We start from the raw sequence: 20720 nt of genomic DNA on the forward strand, positions 1-20720 counted from the left end.
TACCTGTGACAACCACCACCTTAACTTGAGGCTTAAACGATAGCACTGAGTCTAAAATTACCCCAAGATATTTACATTGATGCAGAACAGGGATAACAGCACCATGTAACACTATTTCTGTGGGAAATGACTCCATCTGTATCACGACCTTTACATAAGACTTCTGTCTTCATCACATTAATGTGTACTACTGGATTCGTGCATGCTAACACTGTTAACATGGGTTATTAGTAAATAAATTCCACTGCCTAGCATAGGACCAGTGGTAAATAGCATATTGTAATATAGCCCTTTGAGGATATCCATGTTCATCACTGGTTATGATGCCTATTTTAACCCTATAATATCAAGAAAAGTGGTTATCTACTTTCCTTTATAGAACACTAGCATAAATGGCTGAAAGGCACGATTCCTTACATGGTGTAATCACCCATGCTTAGATGTTAGCACACGTGCATAAATGATAAAATTCAATACTTTGTGCATGTACCCGTGCACTTTGCCCTTGTTCCACGTGCAGGCTCACTAGCAAAGTATGCAGCATCAAATCATGGTGTGTACTTTTTGGTAGGCAGTATTTCCTAAGAGATCATTTATATGCCTAAAACTAGGTGACCTTTTTAGAATTACTCCCTCTGGGGGTAATTTTTTAACTGGGTGCCTATAAATAACCTTTAGGTTGCTTGATAGAAGCCTAATATACAAAAGTACCTACTTTCCTTTATAGAATACTAGTACAACCCAAAAATACAGTACCAGTGGCATACCAAGGGCGGAACCAGAAGAGGGGACTGTCCGCCCAGGGTGCAGGATGATTGGAGATTCTGGAGTGTTTGTGAGTCTGTGGTCTGCCTGTGCGTGATTGTTGGCTCTGCTGGCCCCGCCCCCTCCATCATCTTCCTGTTCTGGGGACAGTAGACTTGATAGTGCTGAGCTACTGGAGATTGTTTGTGGGACTCACTTATTTGTACCTGCCAAGAAGGGAAGGGCTACATTTTGAAAGCCCAGATTTTGTTTTTTGCTTTTCCTATTCATGGTTCTTTAAAGCTGAAAGACCAACCAGGGATAAAGCGTTTTGTAGTCAATAAAGGGAGACACCAGTGACTGAAATAACTTTATTGAGCCTGACTAAGTGTTTTAACCAACAGGACCTCCAACGTCTCTTGGAGGCACATAGGAATCGGTCGTGGCTGTGCGGTGAACAGGGGCCTAAGCCTGAGCCCGTCACCGGCAACGCCACACCGTATGTTCGGATTCCAAAAGTTTTCGGATTCTGGGGCAATATTTAATTTTTAAAAAAGTTCAGATTTCAAGTTGTTCGAGTTCTGGGGCGTTTGGATTTCTGAGGTAACACTGTATATATTTCTTATAAGTAAATTTTATGTGATTCAAATGCAAGATTTCACTTCTTTGTAACATAATATTCCAAATATGAGCTGGTTAATGCATATGTTACTGAATGAAGAGAGTAAGGTAAAGAATATTTAGGTTATATTGTACATTCATGGAACTTAGTTAAAGGGACCTTGGTATATAGGAAAGAGATATGAGGTATCAGGGAAGCCAGAGAAACCAAGAACAGAGAAACTAGTGGAAAGCTCTATTAATTGTAAAGATTTCAGAGGAAGGAAGTAGGTAGGGAAATAGATGAATGAAAAGTTGGTAGTGTTTTAAACATAGGGCACTTAAAAACAAATGATCAAACAATGCAGAAAATATGTTACCATTTTCCGACTGCCACCACTTCTTTTTCCGATCTGGTTCAAAAGTTGTGATCACATTTTCAATTGGGTGACTGTTGTAATTTGTGTATGGACTATATGGATATCGGGAATCACAAACAAAACATTTTTGTTCACCCTACCAGAGAAGCAACAAAAGAATCATAAAATAAGATCTAATTTCCCTGTGGATTAATTCTACATTTAAATATAATTCATTCCTATTTTTAATGGCTCAGTAGTCAAAGCTACCTATCTGAGTAGCGGTATACTGACTAGAGCTATCCACTGGCTTTCAGTGGCATTATCTAAATAATGTCATTGAAAATCACTAAACTCATCCTCGTGTAATGTATACAGTACTGCGGCAGTCCGGGGGCAGAGCCAAGGTTGTTCTAGAGCAGGCATGGGCAGGCATGGGTTTTCAGAATTTCCCCAATAAATATACATGAGATCTATTTACATGCACTGCTTTCAATGCATATTCATTGGGGAAATTCTGAAAACCCGATTGGATTCTGGCCCTCCGGGACCGGGTTGCCCATGCCTGTTCTAGAGACTGGCAATATTCTGTGCCGGTGTCCAGCTAACTATCCAAATAACTTAGGACAGGAAAATAGCTATCTAAGCGCCACATCTGAATATTTAACACTGATATACAGATGTAGGCCAGTGCAGAATATCTGGGTATAACTTTAAATGTTGCAGCTGGTTTTTAAAAGAAGCACTGACAGCGGAGTTTATTTTATTACTCTGTAAAACTTTTACAAATTGTATTTATTTTTTTTTATTTTGTGTAATCTCTTTTATTGAGTATAACAAACAGAAAAGGCACAGATATAGCAATGCAATGGCATCAGTCAATATTGTACCAAATAAAAATAGTACACCATGGGCCTGATTCTCAAAACAGTGTCCTGATGGACTAATCGGGATGCACGTTTAAAAAAAATTATCAATACAGTGAATGATGCATACAATATAGGCGTCTGATGCCTACAGATGCCTAAGGCTGGTGTAGGCGTGGCTTACATTAGAAGTGGGCTTAGGCATCCGCCTAGGTGCTTCCATAAATGTGAGTCAGATGCCTTAAATCAGTTAGTCTTAAAGCAGCCAGGAACATCTGTAGAGGATTAAACAAGAGAGAAAGGGGAACGCTGGCCTACATTTAAGGTGTCTGAACAAAAAATAGATGTGATTCTGTATGCAGCGCCTGCCGGTGATTGACATGCGGTAGGCAACCATTTTGCAAGTGGCAGGCACCGTTTCCAGAATCAGGCCCCATGTTTCTTAAGTGTATAAACTTCAAAATTAAAAAAAAAAACAACCCCAATCAAGTTTGGTATAATAAAACTTAAAGCATCAAACTTCTAGCATCCACTTTTAAACCCCAAATACAAACCACACCTCCCTCTTCCCCCTATATCTTGCAGATCATATTTAAAAAAAAACAAACCCCAACTATTTTTCATGTATCCATGTTTCGTTGTTCAGGTGTCTAGTGTTTTATGACCTGTTCTGTTTTTTATTATTTTTTATTTATAACAACTTTCTCATTACAATCAAGTAGAATAATCACAACTTGAACAGACCAATATAACAATGGAAATTAACAAAAGGAATAGAAAACAATTACGTGGATATTTAGTTCAACATAATTGGAGAGGATCAACAAGAAATACAATATTAAAGAATTATAACAACACAAAAAGAAAGCGGGATTATTCAGGATTACCTACAGCCGATATAGCAAGTTATACATTAATAGCTACAGATGCTCCTCCTTCTCTGGTTTCAATAAACTCTAACAGCTGTCATTGAAATGTCATTGAAAATCACTAAACTCATCCTTGTGTTATGTATACAGTACTGCCGCAGTCTGGGGACAGAGCCAAGGTTGTTCTAGAGTAGGCATGGGCAGGCATCTGGTTTTCAGGATTTCCCCAATGAATATACATGAGATCTATTTACATGCACTGCTTTCAATGCATATTCATTGGGGAAATTCTGAAAACCTGATTGGATTCCGGCCCTCGGGGACCGGGTTGCCCATGCCTGTTCTAGAGACTGGCAATATTTTGTGCCGGTGTCCAGCTAACTATCCAAATAACTTAGGACAGGAATGACAGCTGTTTGGGTTCAAAAAATAAGAAATTCTTAGTTTGATAGGTAAGAAAACATTTCAGCAGAAATTTTAACAAAAAAATTCCACCTAGGGCAAGGATTCTTGGCCTTAAAGCCAAGAACTTCTTCCTCCATTTCTGGGACTTTTGAACTATATCTGGAAATATACAAATATTAGCCCGAAAGAACTGATCATTTAAGTGATGAAAATAAAGACGTAGAATATATTCACGGTCACTTTCCAAAGCTAGAGTAACTAACAGGGTTCTCTTTTTACTTACCACTTCCAATGAGCTCTCTAGGAAGGTTGTCAAGTCCAGATCTACCACTTTATCTCTATGAATCTTCGTAGGGGTAGAAGCCTCCCCAGAATTTTTTAATTGTAGGTAATTAACTCTAACTATAGGAGGTAAATTTTCAGGTGGAATGCACAGTATTTCCTTAAAATATTTTCTGACCATCTCTATAGGAGAGATCACCGGAGATTTAGGAAAATTTAAAAATCTCAAATTGTTCTTCCTCAACTGATTTTCAAAGCTCTCCATTTTTCTAGCCATATAAGTCCTTTCTTTTAATAATCCAAATTCTACTTGTTTCATTTCGGAGAGTTTTGTTTCTTGTTTCTCTAATTGTTCTTTCATTTGAGCAATATACACACCTTGTTGCTCAACTTTGGAAAATACTGTCTCGTAGCTTGTAGTTAAAAGTAGAAAAAGATAGTTTAAGATTAGCATCCATAACAGATATAGCTTGTCATAGTGCCTCCATGTCAATTTTGCGGGGTTTTCCAACACTAAGCTGTATGCTGGTCCTTCCCGAAGCACCTCTCATCTCAAACCTGGTGTGGGGCAGTTGGTCCTCTCCCTGCTCACCCGCTTCCAAAAGGGCTCGAGTTGGGTTCCCTCCTAAGCTGGATAGTGAAGCTTCCATTCTGAGGAACACCTCCAGCTTTCCCTCCACTGGAGTACTTACGGGTTGGAGTGGTATCATCCACTGTTCAGAGCTCAGAGACGCCCTCTCCACATGCACGGGGTCTCCCGAAGAAGCCAAGGTTCCCCCTGAAGTAGGCAATACAGACTCACCTGCATGGGAGAAAGCCTCCATAATCGTTGTCTGCTGCAACCGCTGCTGGGATACCGGCACCACCGGAGGGACAATGCCGGAGGGACTCCCTTTCTCTTCCCCATGCCTTCAGTTAGGGGAAGGCTGTTCAGCAGTGGTAACATGGCTCGATATCGGAGCCTCCTCTCAGGCATCCACTTCCAACGCCATCTATGATCCTCCTGTTCTATCGTTTTTATTGATATAAGCAGAATTGACTTATTTGTTGGAGAGTGTTATCATTCTCCTTTCTCTCTTGTTCTTATCCTCTACGATATTCCTGGCTGCTTTAAGACTAACTGATATTCACAGGGACAGCGATGAGGAAAGAGAGGTAGGGGTTTAAGCCTCTGAAGTTTGAGGCTTCCTACAAAGTCCAGGCGGGTAGATGGAAATAAGCCACTGGTCCCAGAATAAAGTGTGGATTTACAAGAAAGAAGATTAGCAAAGGTAAGAATCTAATCTTTCGTTAAGGTAGATATGGGGAAGGCCACTGCTTATATTTAGGAGTAATCCATCATTCTTTTTGAGATCCCAGCAGGTACTTGAGACCTGGATTGGCCACTGTTGAAATCATAGTATTAAATTGACCTTTGCTCAGACCCAGTATGGCAGTTATTATATTCTTCCTATGAAAACCTCCAAAGGAGAACAGTTGCACTCTATTAGATTTTATTTTGATGAATTATTCTTTCAGTTTCTAGCACAGTCTGTTTTTGGATTACTGTAATATATTGTTTATTTGGGTGGTTGTTATAAACATCTTCACGGCACTACATTTGATTTTTCATCTGAGTGTTCGACCATGTAACATTTTACTTTCACAAGTTGCACTGGCTTTCACTAGACGCCAGAATCATTTTTAAATTTGGTTGCCTGTGTTATAAGGTGCTTCATGGTTTAGCTCCTGGATATTTAGTTAACCTTTCTCACCATCCTTTACAAGAGGGAGAAAGAAAATCCAACGTAGTCTGCAGTAAACGACAGCAACCAGAAAACAACGAACACGCCTTCCTCAGGGGTCCATGGTGGTTAAGGTATAAAGCAAACTGCATAAAAGATAACAAACACAAGCCAATCACGATCAAATGGGGTCAAGCAAGTCTTGCACAATGGCTTTATACCTTAACCACCATGGACCCCTGAGGAAGGCGTGTTATCTGAAACACGGACCGTGTCGGGTCCCTTGGTTGGCTATAAGGTTGTATATGTTACTGCATTTACTAATAAACAATGCCTGCATCTTGTACATTATCTGCAGTCTGTTCGTTGTTTTCTGGTCACCATCCTTTACGCAATTTCACTTATTTTGTGTTTCCTTCAGTTAAGGGCTGTACACATAAGTTTCAGGTTTATTTTTAATTTGATATACCACCTGTCTAACAGTATAGGTGGTGTACATACAGAGTAAAATATAATTTGAAATATTTATAAACAAAGACAAGTGCGAACAAACAATAAACAAATACATCCTTGTCCTTGTTGGGAATCCAGGGTTCTGCCCTCTCCTGGTTTTCTTCCTCTCTCTCCCATCGCACCTTCAGTGTATGCAATGGTGGTTCCTCCTCCACAGCTTTCCCGCTATTGATTGGTGTACCTCAAGGTCCTGTGCTGGGACCGCTCCTTTTCTCAATCTACACTTGCTCACTTGGAGCGCTGATCTTCTCCCACAGCTTCCAGTATCACCTCTATGCTGACGACTCCCACATCTACCTCTCTGTGCCAGATATCTGTACTGAATCCTAGATCAGCCTGCCTGTCCGAAATTGCCGTCTGGATGTCTCACCGCCTTCTAAAATTGAACATGGCTAAAACAGACCTACTCATCTTCCCGCCTAAAACCACCTCTCTGCTTCCTTCATTCTCCATCTCTGTGGACAACATTCTCATCCTTCCTGTTTTGTCTGCTCGTAATCTTGGTGTCATCTTTGACTCCTTTCTCTCCTTCACTACCCAGATACAATATATCACTAAAACCTGCTGCTTCTTCCTTTATAATATTACCAATATCCAACCCTTCCTCTCCGAGTACACTACCAAAACACTTAACCACACCCTTGTCACCTTGCGTTTAGTCTACTGCAACTCGCTACTCTCAGGCCTTCTGCTTAGCATTCGCGCTCCCCCCTAATCTGTCCAGAATGTGGCTGCACAACTCATATTCTGGGAGAGCCACTTTATTCACGTTACCCACTCTCCTAAAGTCACTTTGGTTTCCATCCGTTCCGAATAAAATTCAAACTCCACTTACTTACCTACTAAAGCACGCACTCAGCTGCCGCTCACTATCCCTCTTCATTTATTCCCCCCCTATGATCCCTTCCGTGAGCTCTGCTCAGATGGTAAGTCCTTCCTTTCTGTGCCCTTCTTTTCAGCTGCCAACTCCAGACTCCATCCCTTCTGCCTTGCTGCGCCATATGTATGGAACAAGCTGCTCAAATCCTTATGGCGGGCTCTGTCTCTGGCAGTGTTCAAGGCCCAGTTAAAAGCCCGCCTATTCGAGAGCACTTTCGACTCCTAACTCTTCTCACCTTGGGTTCTGCATCCCCAACACTATATGTCATGTCTGTCTGTCCAAGTTAGATTGTAAGCTCTTCTAAGCAGGGACCGTCTATAAATGTAAAAATGTACAGCACTGCGTACGCCTTTCAGCGCTATATAATTGATGAGTAGTAATGCTGCAGAAGGGAAGGAGGGAAATTAATTACATTACTGTATATTTAAAAAAAAAAAAAATGGGGGAATGGAAAAAGGGAATTTGTCTTGAATTGTTGATGTTTGAAATTGTGTCACAAGCATCTTTAAACATAAATGTTTTATGATTGCTTTTAAACAAATTAGAACGAATGCTTTCTTATCAGGCAGCCCACTGGGAACAAGAATTTTGTCCTTTGATTCTGACATCTACTTCCTATTTACATTATAGAAATATATTTAAAACATATCTGTTTTTGGGGGAAATGATATGGCCTATTAAGAACATAAGAAGTTGCCTCCGCTGAGGCAGACCAGAGGTCCATCTCGCCCAGCGGTCCGCTCCCGCGGCGGCCATCAGGCCCATTGCCTGAGCAGTGGTCCCTGACTAGCTCTATAACCTATCTCTACTCCTATTCCTATAACCCATCTCTACACCTATCTATACTCCTCAATCCCTTTTTCCTCTAGGAACCTATCCAAATCTTCTTTGAAGCCCTGTACAGTGCTCCTGTCCACCACAGCCTCTGGAAGCACATTCCATGTATCAACCACCCTCTGGGTGAAAAAGAACTTCCTAGCGTTTGTTCTAAACCTGTCCCCTTTCAATTTCTCCGAGTGCCCCCTTTGTACTTGTGGTTCCCCTTAGTTTGAAAAATCTGTCACTGTCTACTTTCTCTATGCCTTTCAGGATCTTGAAGGTTTCTATCATGTGTGGTTAATTTTGTATTTTACTGTTTGTGTACAGTTTTCTATATTATGTTACCCGCATTGAACTACAAGGTAATGCGGGATAGAAATAAAGTTTTATGTTATGTTATAGAGATCTTTTACTGTTTTATCTGTTAGTACTTTCCCCCTTCCAAAAAATGCCTAGTTTTACATGTGTTGTCACTTCTCTCCTCTCCCCCCCCACCTAGTGCTAGCTACATTTCATGGGATCATTGACAACCCCGCGAAAGACAAAGGCGCGCGCCGACAACTGAGCGCAAGATGGAGGCGCGCGCCAAAGAAAATTACAGTTTTTAGGGGCTCCGACGGGGGTTTTTGTTGGGGAGCGCCCCAGTTTACTTAATAGAGATCGCGCCGGCGTTGTGGGGGGTTTGGGGGGTTGTAACCCTCCACATTTTACTGTAAACTTAACTTTTTCCCTAAAAACAGGGAAAAAGTGAAGTTTTCAGTAAAATGTGGGGGGTTACAACCCCCCAAACCCCCCCAACGCCCCCATAACGCAGCGCGATCTCTATTAAGTAAAGTGGGGGGGTTCCCCCCCCACGCCCCCCCATCGGAGCCCTAAAAACAGTAATTTTCTGTGGCGTGCGCTTCCGCGCTGCGCTCAATTGTCTGCGCGCGCTTTTGTCCCGGCACGCTTTTGACCTGACACCCATTTCATGTAAGAAAAAGTTCTTTCATTGTTAATCTCTGTGTTCGATATCCTATTTACACAGGTGAATGACTTTTAAGTATTGCCCTTTTAATAGCAAATATTCATGATTGCTGAGAATGTTTATTTCCTCAAAGTAAGGACCTAAAAAAGATATTGACATTAATAATTTCAGAGCCTTCTTTCATTCTGCAGTTTTGAGTTCTTTCTTTCTATAATATTCAGTGTTTCAAATACCTACATGATCTAAATGCGCATGAGTTGAGTCTCAGTTGAAAGGAAGCTCTGGAATGAGAGAGCATAGGATGAAGTTGAGAGGTGATGGGCTGAGGAGTAATCTAAAGAAATACTTTTTTACAGAAAGGGTGGTAGATGCGTAGAACAGTCTCCCGGAAGAGGTGGTGGCGACAGAGACTGTGTCTGAATTCAAGAAGGAGTGGGATAGGCATGTGGGATCTCTTAGAGAAATGAAGAGATAACGGTTATTGTGGATGGGCAGACTGGATGGGCCATTTGTCCTTTTATCTGCCATCATGTTTCTATGTTTCATAATCAGTCCCTCTAAACTACAATGAAGTCAATATTCAAAGGGAGTTAAGCAAGCAAGGTTAATTCCTCCTGACCGGATCCTGGCAAGATTTTCAGTGGCACCTAACGGGATACTACCACTGAATATCTAAGTCAGACTGCCCTGAAACGATGCAGGCAGTACGGAGGCAATCCAGAAGGAAAATGTGCAGCTAGAAAAGGAAGTTATCTGAGCACTACTAATATTTGGTGTCAGTGCCCAGATAACTGGGTAAGCTGGACTGTGGAAAAACATAAGAATATAAGAACATAAGAAATGGCTTTGCCGGATCAGACCCCAGGTCCATCCAGTCCGGCGACCCCCACCCGCGGAGGCCAACCCTGCTGAGAAACCTTGTTTACTCGTATCCTCCAATGTGATTTACAAGAAGGTGTGCATCCAACTTGCCCTTGAATCCCAGAATGTTGGTCTCCATCACGACCTCCTTTGGGAGAGCGTTCCAAGCGTCCACCACTCATTGTGTGAAACAGAATTTCCTGATATTTTCCTGGGCCTGGTGCCCCTCAGTTTCAGTCCATGACCTCTTGTCCGAGTCACATTTGACAATGTGAATAATGATGTTTCTTGCTCTATTTTGGCGAATCCTTTTAGTATTTTAAAAGTCTCTATCATGTCCCCTCGCAGTCTTCTCTTCTCGAGGGTGAACAATCCCAGTTTTCCGAGGCGTTCTTTGTAGCTCAAATTCTCGATACCTTTATCTAGCTTTGTGGCTCGCCTTTGCACCCTCTCCAGTAGGGTTATATCCTTCTTTAGGTAGGGAGACCAGTGTTGGACACAGTACTCCAAGTGTGGTCTGACCATTGATCTGTAAAGCGGCATTATGATGTCCGCCGATCTACTTGTGATTCCCTTCTTTATCATGCCCAACATCCTGTTTGCTTTCTTTGCTGCCGCTGCGCATTGAGCTGACAGCTTCAGGGTCCTGTCTATCAGGTCCCTTTCTTGTTCGCTCTTGCCCAATGTCACACCTAACATTTTATATTCATGTTCCTTGTTTTTCTTACCCAGGTACATCACTTTGCATTTTTCTATGTTAAACTTCATCTGCCACTTTTCTGCCCATTTCTCTAGCTGGTTCAAATCTCTCTGAAGTTCTGAACCAGCTAGAGAAATGGGCAGAAAAGTGGCAGATGAAGTTTAACATAGAAAAATGCAAAGTGATGCACCTGGGTAAGAAAAACAAGGAACATGAATATAAAATGTTAGGTGTGACATTGGGCAAGGCTGCCTTACCTGCCCAGATAGCAAATTAACATTTCACCACCAAATCAGTTCTGCTGTTCAAAAATGTTTCCACAGGCTACGCCTCCAAAGTTCTTGAGTTTTCTGCACTGAACACTCTGATACATTCTCTGGTTATTTCATGTTTTAGATTACTGTAACTCACTATATAATGGCATTACACAAAAAGAGACCAGATACTTGCAAATTATACAAAATACTGTAATAAAACTCATAGAAAATTCAAAAAAATGTGACCATGTTCCACCTCTCCTAATAAAAGCACACTGGCTTCCAATACCTCACAGAATAATTTACAAACTCTTGCTCTTAACATTCAAAACCCTCAACAATGACCAACCAGAATTCCTGAATAGCATCTTAATGCCTTATACCTCTACTAGAATACTCAGATCACAGTCACAAAATCTTCTAACCATTCCATCTATCCCCATCCTTAGTACTACACAAACAACAAACTTTTCTGTTACAGCCCCTACTCTCTGGAACGCAATCCCCCCCTGACCTAAGGGATGATACTGTATTAGAACGTTTCAAAGGAAAACTAAAAACGTTTCTATTTAAAGATGCCTTACAATACAGAACACCACTATTGCTTGGAAGTACTGGCAACAGGCGGGCATCTGGAGAATTCATCAATTATTGGATGGAGATGAGTAGATATCTTTTCATAAGCTGGCATCCCTCTACAATTTGCCACACACATATCATTATCAATGGCTACAATTACAGCATTCATTAAAATGTGTACTAAAAAATAAATCCTTCATATCTGCAACCCCTGATATTCTTCAAGTTAGTTCCACTATATCGCAACACCGTAAAGCAGCGTCGCAGTGGTACAGGTGGATAAGATCAAAGAAAATCCAGCAATTAACAGGACTTGAATCCAGTTGGTCGAGAGATATGGAGGTGGAAATTGATACCGATGTGTGGCTTAATATCTGGACCAGGTGCTTGAAAATATGTCGTTCTTCCACATACAGATAGACGTTTTTCTTTCTGATACACAGAGCTTATTGGACTCCGCAGAAATTAGCTAAATTAGGTAGTAATATAGAGAGCAAATGTTGGTCCTGTAGTCAAGATACTGGCTCTCTACGTCATATGCTACTAGAATGCCCATTATTACAAGATTTCTGGAGGACAGTTTGGCACGACATCTGCACAATACTACAAATATCATCGCCACTCAATTTCCCCATATTAATATTTGGGGATGAATTTGGCCACCTAGGGCTCTCCGTTGATGCAAATAATCTACGCCAGTTGTTGCTTTTGATAGCTATTAAAATAATCCTATCTAATTGGAAAAGTTTAGCTAACGCGGAACGAGCTAGTTGGTGGAATTCCGTATGCTTGATAGCTAAATTCGAACATTTAGCTGCAGAACGCTCTCATGCTCTTGATCGTTTCAACAAAATGTGGTCCCCACTATTGGAATACTCGAAACTGCCATATCAAGCTACTGGTTAATCAGTCTTGGACTGTGATAAGCTATTTGTGTCACCTTCTTCTTTTCCCTCTTCTAACTGCCTTTTCTCTTCTACTACTTCTTTTCTGTCCTTTTCTATTGACATCCAGTATGGACTACCAAATTATTATTGTTACTCTCATGGCTCTTCGCTATGTTTTTTCTAGAGCATATGTATGTTTGATGAGCCATGTTTCACTTTTTGTACGAATTCATTCCCTTTTCCCTTTTCCTTATTTTTCTGTTCTTGATCTTTGGATGTACTTGTGTTATAATATGTATAATCATTACATTTGTATTATGTATCCCTTGATCTTGTTGTATGCCTTTTGCTTTATCACAAAACCAATAAAAATCTTTTGAACTGAAAAAAAAAAAGATGCCTTTAACCTCTAATATATTGCCCTTTCTAGAGTTTTGCTTTTGCTTTTGCTTTAGCTTCGGTTTACAGATGGGATCCCTTCCCTTTTGTACTTTCCTTAAATGGCTCTCTTTCTTATTTTGAAATGTACTTCTTACCTCCATCCCATCATCACAGTATGTCTTTTTTTTTGTCATAATGTTCATTACCCAAATTTTATAGTATAGGTAGTATATCAAATTTTATTTAAACTTGAAACTAACTTGCTACCGGCACTGAATATCGGCAGTACATGGATAATTTCTAATGGCCCACAATGAATCAGATATCCAGTGCTGGCATTCAAATATGGCCCGGTGCTGACTATTTGATTCTAAATCAGCTTTTGGCAGTCGCCATTTATATAAACGCTAACCGCTGCGGGCTGAATATCAAGCAGAATAAATTTATATTAAATTTCATAAATAAGTGTCCAACTTTATATTTAAAAAAAATGCAAGTTTAGTTATTCCCCATCACCTTCCTTTGTCCCCCCCAAAAATCCTACTTTTAGAAGTGAGGTACTGCACATTAATAAATCTCTTACATGAAAAGGCACAGCCACATGTTGCTCTGCTATACCCAGAACTGGAGCAAAGTATATCATCTACCACCCTGCTAAGTGAGGTTTTCTAAAGTAGGAAGTATCTCTACTTCTTACCAGGCAAGCCTCTGCCTGCCTGCCTGCCTACCTGGTAGAACATGCCAGATTAAAATTATTGCTGATATTCTGTTCAAAAGTGATTTTATATAAAAGCATATTTGCACCCGTAATATGCATAAATTTGAAGTGATGGGTTCAGAGCTTTCTTTGGGTGAACCTTTGAAATATCCATGTATTTCTAGTTTGTAATGAAAATACAAATACCAGTCAATATTCAGCTGATAGTGTTAAACATTGACTGCCACAGGCAAAATTAGGTTCTGATTAGAGAATGACACAATGACAAAATTCGTCATCGTTCCCATCCCCGCGGGAATCCATCTTCATGTCATTCTTTAAGAACATATATAAGAATATAAGAATAGCCTTACTGGGTCAGACCAATGGTCCATCAAGCCCAGTAGCCCGTTCTCATGGTGGCCAATCCAGGTCACTAGTACCTGGCCAAAACCCAAGAAGTAGCAATATTCCATGCTACCGATCCAGGGCAAGCAGAGGCTTCCCTCATGTCTTAATAACAGACTATGGACTTTTCCTCCAGAAATTTGTCCAAACCTTTCTTAAAACCATCTACGCTATCCACTTTTACCACAACCTCTGGCAACGCGTTCCATATCTTAACTATTCTCTGAATTAAAAAATATTTCTTCCTATTGGTTTTAAAAGTATTTCCCTGCAGTTTCATCGAGTGTCCCCTAGTCTTTGTAATTTTTGAGAGAGTGAAAAATCGATCCACGTGTACTCCACTCAGTATTTTGTAGACTTCAATCATATCTCCCCTCAGCCTTCTCTTTTCCAAGCTGAAGCGCTGTAATCTTTTTAGTATTTTCTCATACGAGAGGAGTTCCATCCCCTTTATCATCTTGGTCGCTCTTCTCTGAAAACCTTTTCTAGTACCGCTATATCTTTCTTGAGATAAGGAGACCAGAATTGAATGCAATACTCCAGGTGAGGTCACACCATGGAGTGATATAGAGGCATTATAATGTCTTTAGTCTTGTTAACCACCCCTTTTAAAATAATTCCTAGCATTTTGTTTGCTTTTTTGGCCACTGCCACACATTGGGCGGAAGGTTTCATCGTATTGTTTACAATGACACCCAGATTCCTTTCTTGGGCGCTAACCCCCAAGGTGAACCCTAGCATCCGGTAACTGTGATTTGGGTTATCCTTTCCAATATGCATCACTTTGCATTTGTCTACATTAAATTTCATCTGAAAGACGGTAGGAAAGAGGGTAGACTCAGAGTATGAATGGGCACAACCACTGACCCTCAAGCCTTGCATTGAAGATTGCTGGTGTAGAAGGACTGAGGTTGAGATAGACACTAAAGAATGACAGTCCTTGGTATCCAGAACAGATATTGTGATGTCAGAATGCCTCATTCCACCAATGCCTCAGAGCCAATCACATCACTGATGTCACAATGGGTTCATTATCTTATTCTTGGCTCACATAAGAATCAGAGTATGAATGGGCACAGCCACTGATTCTCAAGCCTTGCATTGAAGAATGCTGGTGTAGAAGGACTGAGGCTGAGATAGACACTAAAGAATGACACGGGACTGTTTCCCATAGGGATGGAAACGGTGATGAATTTTGCCACTGTGTCATTCTCTAGTTCTGATATTTAATCCTGGACCATGTCTGGGCATTGACATTGAATATTCAGGGTCATGCTGGCTGCTGGATCTTTTGTGGGTTAGGGCTGGTATTCAGCTGGAACCTGCATAAGACACTTATGCAGGCCCTAGGAGAAAATTGGCTGGGACCCACATATGGGCCCCTCCAAGTTCTTCTCTTCCTTTCCCCAGATCCTGATCCTTCTCTCCTAAAGAAAAGCAGAATCCTCAACCAGGCTCCCATTCCTCAACGATTCCCCCAGACTTACATTTGATATTCCTGATGGTCTACATGGTTCTTAGGGCAAAAGTGATGCCCACATCCTCCTACTCACCATGACCTCTAATGGAAGCCTCAGCCTTTTTGTTGCCCTATCCTTTTGCTGATTAGCAGACCCAAAATTGCTGCTAATTGGCTAAGTTATAGCTTTGTCTATATTTCAGTCCCAGACAGCCCCTAATCTAGTTGGTTAACAAATGACCAATTAGCAGATATATTCGGTGACACTACCCAACAGTGTTACTGAATATTGTTGGCCAGCCAGCTCAACAAGTTTTAAGCCTCTCTTACTCAGTTATACCCTTTAAACCCTTTTGAATATTGGGCTCTTAGTTGGTTTTCCCCCCCTAGATTTATCAATTGAATAATAGGCAATTTTATCATAAGCAAAAAAAATAATACCATGTGCTACCATTCTAGGAAGAAGATATAAAAACAAACCTCAAGATATCCTATAATGCAGTAACTCTGAGATCCATTTAGTCCACAAGTTGAAGAGGCTGTTAGCTGACCACTGCGACCCACTAAAAGATCTCCGATGGATGGATGACAGGAGCTATTAAAACAGTCATCCTGTGCATACAGTAGACTTAACAACACTTAAATACAAACAAACACAAAAGTCAAGTTGTATTCAGTGAAATACATTTTATGAAAAACCTGTCAAATATACAGAAACACCAACTTAATAAGTTAATATGTGAACCTGAAATAAATAATCTGATATTGAGTTGTGTGTTTCATATAAAAACTCTTTCATTCCTTTCTAATATTTATTTTAATATAGTATTTTACTATTTTTTATTTGGCTTTCTCTTTCAATCTTTTCCTCACTAATAATGTATTAAAGTGCCAATAATTGGAAGTCCACTAGCTCTCTTCCTCACTGGTGGCAGTCAGTTTTACATTACTACAAATATGAATTGGTCCTTGCCAAGAAATTTGGAACCACAGTCTTTTTCAATAGACACTGGTCTCCCTTGCAGGAATCTCTGCAATCATTGTCCAGCAGTGCTTAATATTGAAACCTCACTTCATATCCATTCTCTCTGTTCCGTTGATTTTGAATGTAAGCATAGAAACAGATGTTGGAACTCTAAGGGCTCCTTTTACAAAGCTGCGCTAACGTTTTTAGCGCACGCACCGGATTAGTGTGCGCTACCTGAAAAACTACCGCCTGCTCAAGAGGAGGCGGTAGCGGCTAGTGAGCGCGGCATGTTAGCGCACGCTATTCCGCGCGTTAAGGCCCCAACGCACCTTTGTAAATGGAGCCCTATGTTTTGTATTGATTCATGCACTGATGTACCGTGAACCTCATTGATGTTTCAGTTTTATATTCTCTTGTATTTTTTAAAAATCTTAATAAACTGTCATGGGAAAAAAAAATAACAACGATGCGTGTTTATCACAATATCTAGCACTTCAACTACATCTAAATGCATATAGCAATAAACAGCAATTCAGCTGCGAGCAATGAACAGCAATGCAGCAATGTAAGCAACCATATGTATCAAAGATGGCAGAGGCTTGAAACCGTCATAATTATTCTGACGTTAAATCAAATAAGTGTCTGTGAACTTATCTTAAATTTTTAACTGCATGGATATATTTTCTTCTTCCACTCTGCTGCTGTTATGTTGTAACAGAATTCAAACATGTTGGACAGTGGTGAATGAATTTGTAATTAATGGCCTTAGATAGAAGATAGTCTGCAGTGATACACAGTGGGTGTTCCAAAAGCAGACTGGGTGTTCCAAAAGCTTCATATTTCATGGTAATTCCTATGGGGTTCTTTTACTAAGCTGTGATAAAAAGCATCTTTAGCACAGCCTTAGGCAGGTTTTCCCCCGCATTAAGGCCATTTTTAGCACACCCAGAAAATGGTTGATTATCTATTTTTCCTTTTAATAACCATGGGCTAATGTTGCCTTTAGTGCATGGCCATTAAAAAGAATTACCTTGCAAGCACTTACTGACACCTGCTTGGTAGGCAATAAGAGCCTGATTCTATAAATGGCACCTAACTGTGGCTAACTTGAAGGCGCTGATCATTGCAGTTATCAATCAACTGCCAGGTGCTGCTTATAGAATCACACTTAGCAATGACTAGGCATGCTTAGGCATTGCTAGGCATCCTTGTGGTAGGCGCCGGTATATTAGGCCATGGTTTTCCAGTGCCCCTATGTTGCCTTGGAGGAGAGAGGTCTCCTAGAAGAAGAGGATCACCCTGTAGCTAGAACCTGCCCACCAGGGGACGTAATATCCTCTCGCACCGAGGATGTGTAGTTTATGGGGGCCTGTTTTATGTGTTTTCAGTGTTTATCTGGTGACTTTAGGTGGGTTTTTGTGACTTAGACCATGTTTTACATGGTTTAAGTCACAACGTCCAAGTTCCTTCTAGGCTCTGTTTTCGGTTATACATGCTGTACGACTAAGTGTAAGCCGGTCCACGTCCCGCCCAACTCCCACCCTCGACATTCCTCCTGAAATGCCCCGTTTAGCTTTGGTCGTTCAGTGGCACTATGAAGGCCTAGGTTGTTTTTAAATACATCCAAAACCCAATTTTATTATCGGCACTTGGACGTTTTTGAGAAATGTTCGTCCAAGTGCTGACTTAGGCTGATTTTTGGACGTTTTTCTCTTTCGATTATGAGCCCCATAATATATTTTTAAAAATGGCCTACAGCAGATTCTTCTAAAAAACGATCAACTAATGGTTGAACTCATCACAATTAAAAACATCAATCTAATTTATCAAATAAGAACATAAGAACATAAGAACATAAGAAATGCCATCTCCGGATCAGACCTTCGGTCCATCAAGTCCGGCGATCCGCACACGCGGAGGCCCTGCCAGGTGTACACCTGTCGTAATTTATAGTCCACCATATCCTTACATGCCTCTCTTAAGGAGATATGCATCTAGTTTGCTCTTGAAGCCTAGGACGGTCGATTCCGCAATAATCTCATCTGGGAGGGCATTCCAGGTGTCAACCACTCTCTGAGTGAAGCAGAACTTCCTGACATTAGTCCTGAACCTGTCCCCCCTTAGCTTCATTACATGTCCTCTAGTCCGTGTCAAATTGGACAATGTAAATAATCTTCTCTGCTCTATTTTGTCGATTCCTTTCAGTATTTTGAAGGTCTCGATCATATCCCCACGCAGTCTCCTTTTCTCAAGGGAGAATAATCCTAGTGTTATAAGTCTATCCTCGTATTCCAGTTTCTCCATACCCTTCACCAGTTTTGTTGCTCGTCTCTGCACCCTCTCCAGCAGTTTTATATCCTTCTTTAGGTAGGGAGACCAATGTTGGACGCAGAATTCCAAGTGCGGTCTGACCATTGCCCTATAAAGCGGCATTATAACTTTCTCCGATCTACTCGAGATTCCTTTCTTTATCATGCCCAACATTCTATTTGCCTTCTTTGCCGCTGCCGCGCATTGTGCCGACGGCTTCAGGGTCCTATCTATCAGTACACCCAGGTCCTTTTCTTGTTCACTCTTCCCCAGAGTTGCACCTGACATTGTATACTCGTATTCCTTATTCTTATTGCCTAAATGCATTACCTTGCATTTCTCCACATTGAACTTCATCTGCCATTTCTCCGCCCATGTTTCTAACCGACACAAGTGGCTCTGGAGTTTCTCTCTATCCTCATGCGATCTGATCGCCCGGCATAGTTTTGTATCGTCTGCAAACTTGATGATCTCACTGGATGTTCCTTCCTCCAGATCATTGATATAAATATTAAAAAGGATCGGCCCAAGTACCGAGCCCTGGGGTACACCACTAGTCACTTTCTCCCAGTCGGAGAACTTCCCATTTATGCCCACTCTCTGCTTTCGGTTTTCCAGCCATTTGCCTATCCATCTTTGTATATCCCCCTCTATGCCATGGCTTTGTAGTTTCCTGAGAAGTCTTTCATGTGGAACTTTGTCGAACGCTTTCTGGAAGTCCAAGTATATTATGTCCACCGGCTTCCCACTATCAATTTGCTCGTTCACGGTCTCAAAAAATTGGAGTAAATTCGTCAAACATGATTTCCCTTTCCTGAATCCGTGTTGACTGGGTTTCATCAAGTCGTGTGCGTCCAAGTGCCGGACCATGCTATCCTTGATCAGTGCTTCAACCATCTTGCCGGGGACAGACGTAAGACTCACAGGTCTATAGTTGCCCGGTTCCCCTCTCGATCCTTTTTTGAAAATTGGGGTGACGTTCGCTATCCTCCAGTCGTCCGGTATCTGTCCAGTTCTGATTGTCAGGTTTGCAAGTTTTTGCAATAACTCTCCGATTTCAACCTTCAATTCCTTTAAGACTCTCGGGTGAATTCCATCCGGTCCAGGGGATTTGTCACTTTTAAGTTTGTCGATCTGATAGTATATCTGATAGTATAGTTTTAAAAACTTTCCTAAACGTAGTGTAAGAATACGTTTGAGCAATAGGAAGCCAAGTAAGATGGCAATAAACCAAAAAGTGCCTTGTAACATATGCACCCAAACCTGAAGAATACTCTGGCACCGAATAGTAGCCAGTGCAGTTTAGCATAGAAAGGGCTGACATGGCCATATTTTTTGAGTCTCAAAATCAGGTGTACAGCAGCATTCTGGACCAATTGAAGTCTTTGTAAAGTCTTCTTTGGTAGCCCCAAGTAAACTATATTGCAATAGTCTAATATTGATAGTACCAAAGATTGTACCAATAACCAAAATGATTTCCCATCAAAGTACTTCTTGATGGTCCTTAATTTCCACAATATAGCATAACTTTTTTAAACTAATAAATCAGTATGCTTTTTAAAAGTTAGGCTGCGATCCAAGGTTATTCCTAAGATTTTTTAAATTAGGCAGTCCCAATCCTTCACTCCTAGGCAGAAGCCCCTGGAAATACATCCTTAGTGCGAGAAGACATTGCATTCCCTGATGGGCAGGTCCTGGCTACTGGATTGCCTCCTACTTCATCAGGGTGATTCTCTTCTTTAAGAAGACCTTCCTCTTCTGAGGCAGCACAGAGGCTGCTAGACTGAAGGTGGGACTTTTCTCCAATGTCCCTGTAGGTCTCTGTCTCTCTCAGCTCATCTAAGTCTGCTACTCTAACCTCAAGAGATTGGACCTGTTTCCTGAGTGCAAGGGGCTCTTTGCACCAAGCACACACTTAAGAACTCTCATCAATTGGGAGATAATGAAACATGCAAAAGATTTATTTAAGTTGCTACTCTAAGTTCCCTTATGATTGCTAGTTATATTTTAGGTTATGGTAATGTTTAATTTTTATTATTATTTTGTAATGTTGTAATTGGTAGGATACCTTTCAAGGATTTCTTAGACTATTTCTTAAGAGCTAATTGCTTAATAAGAAGCCAACTAGAGGAGGTGGGCGGGTTATGAGAATATATACCTGCTGGCCTCAGAGAACATCTGCTACA

At 41.0% G+C, this 20720-nt stretch overlaps 1 protein-coding gene across 2 annotated transcripts in view; it reads right to left on the reverse strand.

Annotated features, from left to right (window-relative positions):
* LAMB4 (laminin subunit beta 4) overlaps nucleotides 1-20720 on the reverse strand; it is a 188627-nt gene that overhangs the window by 151020 nt on the left and 16887 nt on the right. The window contains exons 3-4 of one of the 2 annotated variants that reach the window (XM_033959725.1): nucleotides 15738-15895; nucleotides 1725-1860 (exon numbers count right to left, since the gene is read on the reverse strand). In XM_033959725.1, coding sequence (XP_033815616.1) covers nucleotides 1725-1860; nucleotides 15738-15895 — 294 coding nt within the window. The remainder of the gene's footprint in view (nucleotides 1-1724; nucleotides 1861-15737; nucleotides 15896-20720) is intronic. The other variant, XM_033959726.1, reaches the window with a different exon arrangement.

The sequence above is a fragment of the Geotrypetes seraphini genome, chromosome 9 (assembly GCF_902459505.1).
Source record: "Geotrypetes seraphini chromosome 9, aGeoSer1.1, whole genome shotgun sequence".
Taxonomy (NCBI): domain Eukaryota; kingdom Metazoa; phylum Chordata; class Amphibia; order Gymnophiona; family Dermophiidae; genus Geotrypetes; species Geotrypetes seraphini.